Source organism: Fukomys damarensis, unplaced genomic scaffold, assembly GCF_012274545.1.
Source record: "Fukomys damarensis isolate Sample0158 unplaced genomic scaffold, DMR_v1.0_HiC HiC_scaffold_15, whole genome shotgun sequence".
In the NCBI taxonomy this organism is placed as follows: domain Eukaryota; kingdom Metazoa; phylum Chordata; class Mammalia; order Rodentia; family Bathyergidae; genus Fukomys; species Fukomys damarensis.
Window position 1 is genome coordinate 18,660,015 of NW_022900927.1, and position 15,493 is coordinate 18,675,507.

General features: G+C 49.2%; 1 protein-coding gene across 1 annotated transcript; it reads right to left on the reverse strand.

Moving 5' to 3' along the window:
- Positions 1-6,174: 6,174 nt before the first annotated feature.
- On the reverse strand, positions 6,175-11,243 carry LOC104865189 (keratin, type II cuticular Hb1). Its single transcript, XM_010628602.2, has 9 exons — positions 10,708-11,243; positions 9,720-9,928; positions 9,020-9,080; positions 8,798-8,893; positions 8,046-8,210; positions 7,652-7,777; positions 7,177-7,397; positions 6,879-6,910; positions 6,175-6,583 (listed from the first exon to the last, which is right to left on the reverse strand). The coding sequence occupies exons 1-9, from the start codon at positions 11,077-11,079 to the stop codon at positions 6,384-6,386; spliced, it is 1,482 nt and encodes a 493-aa protein (XP_010626904.1). The 5' UTR covers positions 11,080-11,243; the 3' UTR covers positions 6,175-6,383.
- Positions 11,244-15,493: the final 4,250 nt, after the last annotated feature.

A 15,493-nucleotide genomic window follows, 5' to 3' on the forward strand; every position in this document is an offset into this window, starting at 1 on the left:
GAAGCAATTTAAATATGTTCAGGGACCATTTTCATCTCCAGAATTAAGGATTATTTTGATGTTACATCATTGCCTTTTCTCTTTTACTTTCCTTTTTAGTTTTATTTTAGGATTCCCTATTTTTAATGTTCATACAGAGATTTCTTTAACTGAAATACCGAATAGTTTCTTTGGTGTGAAAAACTATAATAGTACACAGGATCCTAATGAGACAATTAATAATGTGAAATAGGAAGTAAAGGGCTAAAGGTGCAAGGAAAGTGGGAAGGGTGGGGGAAAGGTAATAAGGGAGAGGAAAAAAGTATGAGAAACTGAAAAAATGGAAATAAAGTGTTTTTAAATGGGGAGGGGAGGAGGGGGTGAAGGGAGGGCAGGGACAAGGGGAAAAATGAGAATCAAGACCTCTTATGTAAAGGTACAGAGTCCCAATGATGAATGTAACTGTATTTGTATACCTAGATTGTACCAATAACCTCAATAAAAAGGAAAAAAAAAATTGAACTGCCTGGCTAACCATCCAAAATTGGGTTAGGTCAACTAAAGGGAGATCTTTTTGCCTTTTCCTTTCTCCAAGAAATTACTAGCCAAAGTGAACCATCTGCACAGAGGCAGGAGGGACTGAACTGAAAGGTTTGGGAGGACTTGGGGGTCAGGGACCCAACAAAGCTTGCAGGACGGTGGCCTTTCCACCTGACCAGGAAGGTTAGGGGCATCTGTCTTGCAGGATGGAGAATATCAAGCGTAGTAGACTGAGTCATTTACCTGCATGTTCCTCCTTCGCACAGGCTCGGTGTAGGATTTAGGGCCGAGAGCGTGGGTAAGTACTACTTGTACCTTGTGCAGGGAGGTCAGCTCTTACACCACCCCCACCACGTGCAACATACTTCCCCCTCCCTGCCCCCTAGAAGGGGGAGGGTGTTTCTGTGCTCCCTCTGTGTAGCTAATTTTTCTGGGGCTATTTCTTCTCTTGAGGGTGATTCTTTGTGTGTGTTGGGGAAGGTTCCCTATTTATTCCTTTGGGGTAGTTTGCATACCTGTCTTGTGGTAGGGAGGGTCTGTGTATCTGTTCTCTGGAGAAGCCTATAGGCGGCTCTTTGGGCTCGGGTGGGGACGGAAGGGCTCTCTTTCCCACATTGCTCTCCACCCAGCCCCAAGTAGTGCCCCGACCAGGGCCAGCGGGCCCAGCTCAGGCTCAGGCCCTGGCCCCACCAGCCTGCTCAGGGCCGGCGGCAGCTCAGACACCCTGGACACGAGCGCTTCCGGGGGCGGCTGCGTGCTCTGCAGCTCCCCGGGCTGTGTCGAGGGATTGAGCTGCAGCAGCTCCTACGGATGCTGACCGCTTCCCAGAACCCATTTCTGCCAGAAAGACTTGACCTCTTGTCTCAGATATCCTCTCCTGTGGAGCTAGCCCTCACTTCACCTCTCCCTCTTGCCCGCCATCCCGGAATGTAAAGTCTTGAACCATAGCTTACAGAATGGAGCAAACAGCCTGGGCACTGTGGCTTCCCCAGACTCAGCGCTCTGCCCCTCTGAATTGCCCATCCCTCCTTTTCAGGGACTTCTCCTTTGCAATTAAAAGTTCTGCTGTGACCCATCTGCCATTGTGTTTGAACCTGAATTCAGAGGCCGTTCCCACATCGGGTACCCCTCGAGGTGGCCCCATTGGTGGGTCAGGGCAGGACCAACGCCAGGAAGCAACCTTCCCCTTAAGGGTGGGGGGTCTCCTGTGACTTCAGTTTTTGGTGACTTGGTATTTATACAGTGGGATCTTTAGTACTGATTTCCAAGGAGAGTCAGAGGGCCCTGGGGAAAGTCAGACAATGCGTATTCACCCAGGAGGGTCGAGGGTGGGTCTACATCAAGTTTTCTAGCAGAGGAGCCTAGTGCTGCATTCATTCATTCATTCATTCATTCTTTCTTTCTACAAATACTTGATTGGACTCCCAGGGTCTGTGTAGCGCTTGGTCCTGAGGACACAGCTGTGAGGAGCCCCCTACACTTGGTTTTCTGGCAGTGATTCCCTAGCTAGGGAGATGGGCTGTAAGCAAGGAACAGACAGAGAAGAGAAGAGAGCCGATAGGTGCCTTCTGCTGCCCTGACAGGGTGCTTGAGGACAGGCTCTGCATAAATGGCCTTTGCCAGTTGGGGATCAGGGCAATGAACACAATTGCATGCTCAGTGTGTGTTCTGGGATGGCAAGTGACCTTTTGGTGGGCAGAGGAACAGCATGCCATAGCAAGGGAAGCATGGATGTCTCTGCGTCAACATCTAAGAGGACTTCGGTCTGAGTTTCTACAAGGCCACCGGATGGATATTAGTATAGTCTGAGGGTGGGGTGACTAGAGAAAGACTTAGTTTCTGTACGCTTTCCTTATGCTCTTCTCACCACACAGGCTCCAGTGCAGCTTCTGCTCAGTGAGGTCACACATTCTTTTCTGCTGCACGGAGGATTACATCATCAGCGTTGTTGGAAACAACAGTTCCTGGCTTCCAGATCCCTGGGTGGGGCTAAGATGTGTCATTTACTGGAGGCTCTGGCTTTACCTTTTAAGGTATTCCAGTGCTGGGGAGTGTGCTGTGTTTTCCTGCACTCCTGCCTGGAGAACAGGCATCCAAAAGGCACTTTTCCCCGAGTAAACAAAACAGTCTCATGAAAAAGGAATGGGACCGAAACTTGGCTGGCAAGTGACCACTCGGCTGAGGGAGAGGGCCCATGGCCCTGCTGGGATCACATCATCCCCATGTGATCAACATTGACCTGCACCAGTGATATTGACATCCTTGCTGACATTTCTGGGGCCAAACAGCTGCCTAAAAGCAGATGCTGGAGTCCAGCTGGGTGTCCCTAGCACTTTGCTAGGAGGCAGTGCAGTTTTATGACTTTCAAGGACCATTTTTCCAGCTCCTGCTGCAATGAGCATTTCAACGAAGGGACTTCGTGGGAAGTACAGCCAGAAATAGCAATGAGGGCTTGGAGGCAGCATTTACAGTGCACATTCTGTGGCCTATGTCAGAGGACTGGCTGCCTGACTTTTCCCTTTCCAAATGTTGAGCCCAGACTTTCCTGATGTCAGCTCAGGAGATCACACGGGCTTTAGGTTCATGTTAGAATCTCTTCCTGGGCCAGTGCCACATGGGTCAGCAGCAATGTTTGTGGTTTGGGGACCTATTCTTTAAGAGGCTCCCTGCCTAGGGGCCACATTCCAGCCTGGGGTGGAAGAGAAATGTCTGGTGCTTTAATGGGGAGTCATTCAGCAGCCTATTTACTTATTCTGTAAGTAGAGGTGACTTTGGAAGAGAAGAGAATTGTCACTAGTTGAGTCATTCTCAGCATTAGGGAACCACAAAGGCCCAGCCTTCTGTTGGCTCCGCATGCCTGCCTCACACTTCATAGAACTCAAACTTGCAAGATGCTAATTTAGCTGTGTTTACATCTCTACTTGAGACCCTGAGGGCAGTGACTTTCTCACTCATGTAGCTCTGGGGGCCACCATATTGTAGATGTGAGAGGTTGCGACTTTATGGTCCAGATAGATCTGCGTGACCTGGAATATCCTGGGCTCTGTTTCTCCATCTAAATGTCTCACCCTAAATAACTCCTTGAAAGTCTTTTGTGGAGTCTCAGTGCTAACTATGACCAAACTCTTCACCTGTTTCAGGCTTCTGTACCCCCCAGATCAGATCCCAGATCTAAATGGTGAAGAGTCATTTTTCCCTACATCATGTCTCTGAGCCAAAGTTTATTTGTAAAATAGAATAGTATCAATTATAAGGTTGTTTGAGGACTAAAGGTATTGCTGCATGGAAAGTGCTAAAACACTAGTTTATTTTTATGGGCAGAGCTGAAGATCAAAGCCAGGGACTTGCTCTTCACTGAGCTGTATCCTGGCCCTCTGGAAACATTTGGAACAATTTTAAAGAAGGTTGTACAAAGTCTAAGGGCAGCTGACTTCCCTCTGTCCAAACTGGTGCTAGAGTGATAGTAGGTAGCCCAAAGGTTAGAGCAACAAGGACACCCTAGACAGAAGGCACCTCCCAGAATGACACCCAGTAGCACCTGCCCATCACTACTCCCACCCTTGTTTTCCTCCATGACTCTTGTCACACCAGCACACCTGGGTCCCTTCACATACCCACACTATACTCACACCCACATGCGCCCACCAATCCCCCTCCCTAACACAGAGCCACACATGTACATATGCTTCCACACGGCTGCCTGGAGCTGTGCTTGTACTAAAACGCAGTCATCCTGTTCTCTGTACGCACATGCATATGTGAGTTACACAGAATGGTGAATGCACAAGACACCACGCATCTGCGCAGCACAGCTGCACATGGGACCCCATATTTTCCATTCCCCTCCAGCTCTTGATCCTGTTCGACCTAGTCTACGAAGAATAGAGCTTTAAGTTGGTAAGGGACCTTAGCTGCCATCCAGTCCAAGCATTTTGTTCCATCATTGAGTAACCTGCTAAAGGTTACAGAGTAAGGAGTTCTATTTTCTTCACCCATCTGCAGGTAGGTGCTGTGTTTGGTAGGTTTGCCCTTGCTTTTCGTTGGGTCTGTCCAGCAGTGGAACTGTGAGAGAGGCAAACGCTGTGTAGCTGGAGTGGGAGGGAGGAGAGGAGCAGAGCTCGGGGAAGGTGAGAGGGTGTAAGTTTTGCAGGCCATGAAGGCCCAGCAGGGTTGATGACACCAGCAAGACAGGCACAGAGGACTCATTTGGCCCAGGCAGGAGGTCCCTCAGGACTGGAGTTGCGGCTGGCTTCTGCACTGGGGAAGGATGAAGGTTGGAGCTGCTGCTTGGGCTTCAGGATTGGACTCTGGACATAGGCCCTGCTCGTCAGCTGTGTGATGTCACAGCATAGAGGGTTGGCTAGAACAGTCGCACATTCTGGAACTTTCCAGGTGCTCCGTCTGGCTCACAGTTCCATCAGAGGTAGCTGAGAGACCTGGCTTATTCTACCTCTTATAGGAACCATTCTCTCAACACTCTTCACTATTTCCAGTGCCCTTTGTGAGGGGCTTCCATTTGTGCTATATTTTCTAGGCCAGGGACTGGAATATTAGAGATTCTCCCTGCTGTACTTAGTTGGTTAGTGCTATATGAGCACTTCCCTGTATGAAGGAGCACACTGGCCCTGTAGAAATGGAGATTCTCTCCATACTTGCATCTCTGATCATGGTTAAGGATGTAATAAAAGGCTAAGGGCAGCTGATCTCCCTCTGTCCAAACTGGCCCCCGACAACACTTCTACTTTACACTGCAAAGAATAATGCGAATGATAAAAGCAGATAGTGGTTATTTTGTGGCCAATAGTATTTTAATACATGAAATTGCTTTATCTTCCCATTGACCTTGGAGCAGGTGCTCTTTATCATCCTTGTTTTAGAGATGTGGAAATAAGCACACAAAAGGTAAGGATATTGCTCAAGTTCACTCAGCTGGGAGGAAATAGAGTCCAGTTTTGGACTTAGGCAGCTCCAGACTGTGCTTGTACCTCTGAATCATCTTGCCAAGTGCTATTTCCTGTCTTTGAATCAATGAATCAGCAATGGCAGGTCTCCAAGCCTCGAAGGAACTCCACTAAGAAGGGAAAGCCATGGCAAAGGCCTTTCAAAATTTTAAATAATATTTATATATTCACTCCTGAAAGAATTCCAATAAATTACTCAGGCATGAGTCTTCCCCACCAAAGCAATCAGTGAGCAATGTTTCCTTAAGCTTTTGAGTGCTGGGTGAGTTTACTATGGATTAGCCATGAGTTTACAGATGTGCAAAAGATATTTTCTGGGAGGCAGCTTGGTTTGGTGAAATGAGCACTAGAGACGCACACAGGGTTCAAACTGCGGCGAGAGAGCCAGTGACTACATCTCTGGTTCTTTCATCTGCACCATGTGTTGTTACAGTTGCAAAGATAAAATTATTAAGGTAGTGGATAAAATTGCATCATGTAGGGATCTACCAAAAGCCTTGGCTCAATCTGACTGGTGTGACAGGGTATAGAGAACTATTCTAGAGGCCCCAAGCTTGGTCCTTTTTCTGTTCCATGTGATTTTGAGAACCCTCCCATACTCTGGCCCCTGAGGAGGTTAACAGACACACAGACAAGGCCCAGGGCTAGCTGCATTCATTTATTGAATCATAAAGCGAAGCAGAAATGAAGAGGGCAGAGGAAGCAGGGAAAAGGCTGGGGACTCTAGCTATTGAGCCCATGGTAGACCAGGAGATGGTCCTGTAGTCCATCCCCATATGGCACAAGCCCAGGAGAGAGGATCACACAGAAATCCTGTCCCCTTGCTGCAGGCCCCTGGACTAGGCTGACTGTAGAGAGATCTGGGCCTGGGCTGGAGCGGGGTGGTGGTGGTGGTGGTGGCATCTAACACTTCCTGCAGCTACTGCTGCCCATGCCTAAGAAGCCCACTCTGCAGGGTGCACCAGAACTGCAGGGTGCGCATAGGCCGGTGCTCACTGCCACGTTTCCAGTACAAGGGGCGCTGCAGACACTGCCTGTCACTGGCCTGGAACCAGACACACAGAGGTCCCCGCACACGACCCCGCCTCGGGAGCTGCTGACACCTGTGGACCAGAAAGGCGAGTCAGAATTAGGGACAGGGGAGCAAACCATTCACTTCCTTAAGGAACATCCTCATCCAGTCCCTGAGCAGTGGGATCAAAGTCAGGAATCTGCAGCTGAGGATTCTTTATTCAACTCCCAAAGCAGTGGTCTTTTTTTGCTGTCTGGCCCCAAATTCCTCCTGCTATAAAACTAGCCCATCCTTTTATGTTGGACTCCCACTGAGAATGTGCTTTCTAGATGCTGCCTTCTTCACAAAACAAGTAAATCTGTCCATACTGAATTCCAAATACTTACAGACATTAACAGCACCAACGCCTTCACACAACCTAAGTGTGGAAAAGAGAAAAAAAAAATAGATAATGGACCTGAGTAGCAAACGAGTTCCCGAAAGTCTATGTGCGGGGGGTGATTAAGGAATTAGGAGCCAAATTCTGAAGGAACATGCTGTCCATTACTAAACTTCCCCCCACACAGAGTGATACAGGTAGCATTGTCCCCAGATCCCTGACCATTGCTTAATCAAAGGCAAGAGTGAGGTTTGTGGGAAGGAGGGGGTTGGGAGGGGTGCTCAGGACACCCTGGGCTGACTCACCTCTGCTCCTCGCCTTCCAGCAGGCGCCTGTAGGTGGCGATCTCGATGTCCAGGCCCAGCTTGGAGTTCATGACCTCCTGGTACTCCTTGAGCAGGCAGGCCATGTCCTGCTTGGCCTTCTGCAGGGCCTCCTCCAGCCCTGCCAGCTTGCAGCGGGCATCGTTGAGGGCCGCCTCTCCCTGCTGCTCTGACTGGGTCACCGCGGTCTCCAGCTTGGTGTTCTGCGGGCCCAGGAGAGAACAAAGTGGTTTCAAATGCTCCATGGATTTCCTGGTTCATTACCTGGATGTGTGCAGTCTCAGCCACCCAATTAGAAACAGCCCCCAAATAAGGCTCTGCCCTGGGTGACCATCACCGGGGACTATAGGCAGACAGACAGGATGGATAATGAATGGTGCGGTTCAGACAGGGCACACACTGGCTGTGTGGCATGGGTGGGCCCCAGCCGCTCTGATGTGGGCACAGCTGAGCATACCTGGCACTTGGCGTTCTCAATCTCGGCTGTCAGCCTCTGGATGATGCGGTTCAGCTCGTTGATCTCCTCCCTGGTGCGGCGCAGGGTCTCCCCGTGCCGGATCACTGTGGCCTTGATCTCCTCACACTGGGGGAAGCAAAGGTGCTCACTCATGAGTCTCAGGAAGATACGACCATCCACTCATTCAGGACAGCACTGAAAACTATGTAGGTCCTACAGTGCTCAGCCTATTCAAGCGCTCAGGGCAGCCCTGTCCTGTCACTGCAACCAGAGACCATTGGCCTTCTACCATCCCTGGAGACCAGACCCTCCCAACAACAGAAACCTTTCCTGTTCGACACGTCACAGCCCTCCCACTGTCGTGTCTAGGAGGCCAATGTGCTGAGCCACTCACCCTGGTGCGGTACCAAGACTCAGCCTCTGCCCGGCTGCGGGTGGCAATGTCATCATACTGAGCCTTGATCTCAGCCACAACGCAGTCCAAGTTCAGTTCCCGGCTGTTGTCCATCTTGACGATGACAGAGGTGTCTGAGATGTGGGACTGGAGGACGCGTATCTCCTGCAGGAGGAGGCCAAGAGGAAGGACAACCATGTTATGTGGGCTCTTCCCATCCCGCAGTGTACCGGGTGAAATCACATAACTTTCTGTATAAATAAGTACCCAACAATGCCCACTTCTCAGATGCTTGTTTCTATTGCTTGTTAGTATTTAGGTGCATGTGAACCTAGGATACTTCTTAGAGCCAGCACATCCCAAGTGCTCCCCAGGGAACAGACTTCTGTGGAGGCCTGTGCATGTTCTCAACCACATCAAGCAAGACTATTGGCTGCCAGAGAAAACCATGGACCAGACATGGTCAAGGTTGTCTTGTGCTTTGGAGGCCTTTGTTGCACCCCATTGGCTCGAGGAAGGACACAGGATGGCTTCTCAGGCACAGCTGATCCTGAGGTCTCACCCTCTTGCCCTCACTACATTGATCTAGTTTGGAGCCTTCATTCTTCTTCCTGTTTCTTCCTTCTCTTTGCTCCTCTCTAGCCTGGAGTCTGGGCTCACAGGAGTCCTGGTTCCTGACTGTGGTGTTTGGGCAGGGATGCGGGACCCTATCACAGCCTCGCGTGTGCCCACCATGGCTGTGAGCCCCTCACCTCCTCATACAGTCGCCTCAGGAAATCAATCTCCTGAGTCAGGGCCTCCGCGTTGGCTTCCAGGTCTGACTTGCGCAGGTAGGCACAGTCCACGTCCTGTGGAGGGTGGCAAGAGACGGTGAGGCCAGCTCCCCCAGGCTGCTCTGGGGACCAGGCTGCAGTGTGGCAGGCCTCAGGGCAGGGCACAAGGGCACTAGGGGTGGGCTGGCTTGAGACACTCACCTTCTTCAGCGCTACAAACTCATTCTCTGCTGTGGCCCGAAGTGCAACTTCTTCCTCATACCTGAAGTGGAAGGGAAAGCAGACCCTGTCTGCACAGCCCTGGCTTGGCCGTGAAGCTGGGCCTGATTCCTGGCCCTGGCCCTGCTCCTCTGGCCTCCAAAGGAATAGGCAGGACATGGAGAGGTGGGGTGCAGCTCTTGGTCCCTAGGGTCTCCCTTTTCCTCCCCGCCCCCGGAGCATTCTCTCAGCACTCCCAACCTTATTGTTGATCGTAAGGACCCCTCTTCCCCCGTTCCTCTGCTGGACTGAACCAAGAGAATTAAATTACTTTGTCACTGAACACCTACATGCATAACTATGTTATTTTTGCCTACCAGTGGATTATAATCCACCAGAGACAGGGACCAAGTGTACACTTGGCCCAGGTCTGCTAACTCCCAGTCCAGGGTCCTGAACTTTGACAGTGGACTGAGGGGGACTAGAAAATACAAATTCTTCTGCAGAGTTTGGAGATGGAGAACAGGAGAGAGCAACAGTGATCTGAACTGATGCAGGGAGACCCGTTCAGTTCCATCTCTGGCTTCCATTAAGGGTTTCCTGGCTCAAGGAAATGGGGGAATTCAGGGATCCCAGGACCGACACTCTGGACTCATGGAGCTTCCACTGAGCCTTCCCGAGTTCCCCCAGGTGACAGACTCACTTCTTCTTGAAGCCCTCCAGGACCTCTTGCACGTGGTTGAGCTCTGCGGCCAGCCTCCCGCCGTCGGCCTCCACACACTCGGCCTCCCGCCTCAGCGTCTGGATGTAGCCCTCGAACAGAGGCTCCAGGTTGCTCTGACAGCACTCACGGTTCTGGTAGAACTGCAGCTTGGTCTCCAGCAGCTTGTTCTGCTGCTCCAGGAAGCGCACCTGCACAGAGGGGTGGCAAGGACAGGTCACAGGGTGCCTGCTGCCCCAAGGTCACTCTGGGAGTGATTGTGGGAGGTGGGCACCAGCTCAACAGGCATGAAGCAGGGTGGGTTGTGGGCTCCAGGCAACTTCTGCTGGTGCTGCTCTCAGATGAGCTGAGTTACCCACACGGGGCAGGGGCAGGTGGCACATGTCAAGTGGTGATCGTCAGGGGCCATCAGAGCTCAGCCCCCCTCTCTGAAGCCAGTGGGGCAGGAGCCCCTCAGGCTGTACAGCCAGACTCAGATCACAGAATGGGGTTTGGGGTAGAGGAGGTCACAGGCCATCTGGGGACAGCTCACTTCCCCTGGCCTCTCTCCCACTTCCCCTGGTGGTCAAGGACCCCTACCCTTCACAGGCAACACAGCCCTCCTCCCGGGGCTGCCCGGCCTCCCTGGTTCTAGCAGCAGCAGCAGCAGCAGCAAGCAAGCACATTGCTAGGGGACTTCCTGCAGTCTAGCCTGTGTCCAGCCCAGCCTGGCTGCACCTTTCCCCACAAGCTCAGCTTTTCTCAACTGTCTGTGGTATATTTCGGGGTCTGTAGTGTGTGTGTGTGTGTGTGTGTGTGTGTGTGTGTGTGTGTGTGTGCTCATGCGCGCACTCACGCAAGCATGCCTCTCTTCTCAGAGTGTGGTCTTGGTGAGGCAGAGGTCTTTCTGAATCCGATTCCCTTCTCAGGGCCCAGCCCTGGCGGTGCACAGGAGCAAGGGTTCAGGAAGGGTGCGATCCAGGACACCCACCTTGTCGATGAAGGCAGCGAACTTGCTGTTGAGGCCCTTGATCTGCTCCTTCTCCTCGTGCTTCACGCACTGCGCGTTGGGGTCGATGTCCAGGTTGAGGGGTGTGAGGAGAGTCTCGTTGACCGACACGCTGGTGATGCAGGGCGGGCTGGGGCCACAGATGCCGCCAGAGCGGTAGCCGAAGCTGCGCCCACAGGAGCCGCTGCGGAAGGCCCCGCAGACGCTGCGGCTGCCAAAGCCTCCTGTGAGGCCGCGGTAGCAGGAGATGCCTCGGTAGGGGGCGGCGGTGATGCAGCAGCGGCCTGGCCTGGGCCCGCAGGAAGCTGAGGCGCAGCTGAAGGCGCGGCCTCTGAATCCAGATCCGCAGGTCATGGTGCTTCTGAAGGTGTGTGCTGCAGGGGCCAGATGGGCTATCAGGAGTCCTGGTGGAAACTCCAGTGTGCTCCACCGTGCTCCTCAGTCCTATTTATGCTCGGGTTGTGTAGAGGCTGGGCTGCGAGGATGGGTTGGGGCAATTGAGCTTTATGGGCTTGGGCGGTTAGACCTGTGCAATGCTGCTCCAGAATGTGCTTTAATGGTGGAGTGGTACGCACCCTCTCCTTTGTACAGCACGCCAGCCCCTGAGCCCTCGGGGAGTCAGCATGTTTCATCTTCAAAGTGCCTGGCTGGCAGGGCATGCACCCTCTGTGGACAGGAGGGAAGGCAAGCAGGGAGCAGGGGGAGGCAGCCAGCGGAAGGGGCTGTGCCTTGAGTGTCGTGTGTGTGTGTGTGTGTGTGTGTGTGTGTGTGTGTGTGTTGCTCCCAGGAAAGGCTGGGATGTTAACAAATAATGCCTGGATATTTCCATGCCTCAGTGACCAGAATGCTGCTAAATACAGATCTGGATTTCCCCTGCCACAGATTCTGCAGTGGGCTGTTGAAATCCATCGATTTTCCTATCAGGACAGCAGTCAGCAGGTTGTTAGATATTTGTCTTTATGCTTTCTTCAACTTTCAATTAGAGAGGAGTTGAAATATAACAAATTCAAATAGGTGCTCTTGCTAAATTCATCAGCTGTTATAATTAGGTCACATCTGCCCAGTTATTTGGCAGTTTCAGAAAGTGTGGCATGTAACCCTTAAACACTTCAGCGCACATTTCTGATTTTCTTTTGGTGGAATTGGGTTTGACACCTGGACCTTGAGCAGACAAATGGTGTGCCACTGGGCTACACCACAGCCCCAACCCCTTCAGCACACATTTCTGACAAGGATCGTGCCATTTTCACATGCTAGAAAATTAACTGTAATTCCAAAGATCCACTCACTATGCGTTCCATAGTCAACATTCCAATTGTCCTAGGGTTAAAAAAAATAGATTATTTTTAACCTGTGGCTCTCTCCCTTGTATTTTCTATGACATGGAAAGTTAAATCTAAAGCTGTACAGCGTGGTAGGCAACAGGTACATGTGGCTATTTAAATTTAAATCAATTATAAATAAATTAATTAATAAAATATCTGGTTCCTCAGTTGCACTATCCATATGTAAATCCTCAATTGCTACATGTAAGTTGTGCCTACTTTATGGGAAGGTACAGATAAAAAGCATTTCCACTATCTCATAAGGTTCTTTTGGTTAGCACCAGGGTAGGAGCCTGACTAGTTTCAAATTACAACTTTTGGACAGAATACTTCCTAAGAGATGGTGTATAATTCTTACTGTATCTAGGAAACACAAAATGTCAGGTTGGTGGTACTAAATTGGATCACTTGAGTATGTTTTTCTCTTTGCGATTAGAACTCTGTAGGGAAACATATAAACATATTTTGATAACATTTTGATAAGTGTTTTTCTTTGCTATTGGTTGCCTACTTTACGATCATCATTGTATACTTACTCTTATGTTAACCCTTAAGTATGTGCTCTCACCCTCATCTTCCAGATGAGGAAACTGAGGCTTTCAGAGGTTAAATAATTTGCTCCAAATCTCCCAGGTGTTTAACAGTTGATCCAGGAAATGCACTGCTTTCTCACCTACCTATAAGCTTCGATAACTCCTGCATCTCCTAATCCCTGGAAAGGTTTGAAAGGGTAGAATAAGTTGTTCAGGCAGGGCTATTCATAGATTTGGTAGTGTCAGTCCAAGGAAGACAGGCAGAGTCTGGAGAGGGCTGGGATGGTTATATCAGGAGGGGCCACGAGGTGTGTGTGGGGTATGGGCAGCTGTTCTGGGGGTATTTGTGCAAGACAAGGAAGGTGATGAATGACATCAAGCTCAGCTACTTATATGCTTCTGGTGTACTGTAATTACTTTGATACATTATACTATATCCCATTTCTCATGAAACACCCCTACCCCTAATAGAACAGGTCCTAGAAATCTAGTTCATAAAGTACAGATGTTTGCACTAAATTGAAGAGAAAGGCTGGGTTCAACAGTGCATATGTAACCCCAGCAATTCAGGAGGCTGTGGCAGGAGAATCAAAAGTCTGAGGCCAGCCTGGGCAATTTAGTGACCCTTTCTCAAAAACAAAAATATCTGAGGATGTAGTTCAGTTGTAGAGTGCCTCTGGCTTAGATCCCCAGTGCGAAAACCAAACAGCACTGAACCAAACTGAGCAAAACCAGACCAAACCAAACCAAACCAAACCAAAGAACACATGCAAACAGAAACAAACACCAACCAACCAGCCAAACCAAAAACTGAAGAGAAGAAAAGAGCAGTACAATGCCAGGGCTCTCAACGCCTGGACCAGGGCAGGCAGAGCAGCTGTGGGGAGAGGGAGGGGTGGCTGAGAAGAAAAGAGCGAGAAGGAGGAAACTAGACTGCAGGGTTCGGTGTGTCTGTGAAAACATCCACAGTGGAACCTGTGACAGTACAGACGTAGGGGTCACAGATTGAGTCAGCCATCTGCTTATCCCAGAGGAGGGCGTGACACCTGCTGTCACTTTATGTGTTCCTGGCAGCTGGGCAGTGCCTCTGAAGCTCTTCATCTGCAGTTCTGGGCATTACCCACAATTGAGCAGCAGTGTCCCCGGCCAAGCAGCTGTCGGGGTGTCCCCAGGAGTGCTGACTCAAGGTGCACCTCACACGTATGTTACCTTTTCTGCCAGCGGAAGTCCATATAAAATTGCCATGCACTAACACGAGCTAATTACTAATGGCTAGTGCTTGATAAGCAACTCTTAAGAAACAAGCAGCAATTTGAAACAGGATACAAAGAAATTCAAATGTGCACTTCAGGAATTATTAAATGCTGCTAACATTTGAAGACCTAAAAGAACATTAAGTGAAAAATCTTGTGTTGAAGGAAGCTGTACTCTATGGCCTTGGCTCTGGCAGTGTAAAGTGAATACATTTTCACTTTGTGGTAAAATTATTTTATTGGAGTATGCCAACACACAGAAGAGTGTGCACCTATCCCCTAGAGAAGGAAATAGAACATGCCCGTCTCTTAGGAGCTTTCCAAGCAATGTGCTTCGTTCAGATTGATCCTTCTTCTTTCCTGACCTTCTGGATTTTGTGTTTAATTATTCTTTTTTTTTTTTTTTACAGTTTTCAAGCCAGTGTTATATTTTTCCATGACATGTTTTTTGGTTTTCTGTTTTTTATTTTATTAAAATATGTTTTTGCAGTACTAGGGATCAAACCCAGGGACTTTCTATCACCGAGCTACATCCCCAGCCCTTTTCTTTTGAGATGGGACATCACTAAATCGCCCAGGCCGGCCTTGAACTTGAAATCCTCCTGCCTTAGATTCCCAAGTAGCTGGGGTTACAGGTGTGTGCCACTGTCCCTGGGAATTTTCATTCCTTCTTTTCCTGACTTTTTGGTTTTTTGTTTTAATTTTTTTTTTTTTTTTTTTTTTTTTACAGTTTTCAAGCCAGTGTTATATTTTTCCATGACATGTTTTTTGGTTTTCTGTTTTTTATTTTATTAAAATATGTTTTTGCAGTACTAGGGATCAAACCCAGGGACTTTCTATCACCGAGCTACATCCCCAGCCCTTTTCTTTTGAGATGGGACATCACTAAATCGCCCAGGCCGGCCTTGAACTTGAAATCCTCCTGCCTTAGATTCCCAAGTAGCTGGGGTTACAGGTGTGTGCCACTGTCCCTGGGAATTTTCCAGTTTTTGAGCTTCATATAAGTAAATGGAAGCATATTGTATTATTATTATTATTATTATTTTGCATCTGGTTTCTTTTGTCCAAGCTTGCTTCCCGTAGTTGCTGTGTGTCATTTTCCTCTTCTATCCTGATAGGCTCAGAAATATTTTTGGAGTTCTGCTGTGGATGTTCTTTTCCATATCTTTTCCTGCATCTGTGAAAGAGTTTTTCTAGGGTATATGCTTGTTTTTTAGTTATATAAGAATCATATTTTTAGTGTAGAAAACTATTTTATAAATATTCTAACTTCATATATCTTGATTTTCATCTTCATAGTTATTACCATCTTAAGATTCTCTCATGCTTTAACTCATGTAATTCGTACAATTATCCCTGACGCTGATGTTTCTATACACTGAAGCCTGGGGAAGTTAAGAGACTTGCTCAGGTATGAGTTAGAGATAGTTGGTGCTCAGAGCCTGATGTGCTTGATTTGTATTAACACAAAAAAACCACATACTTATCTCTCCCCATTCCCTCTTCAAGGCCTTGCAGGGTGGTCTCAGAGTTTGGGGCCAGAAATTGGAGAACTCACCCTTTTTCTTGGTACAGAAAAGCTGGACATGTATCCACATTATTAACCAAAATGCTAACCCTGCAACAAATCGGTGTGTATACATATTTTATTTGTGGA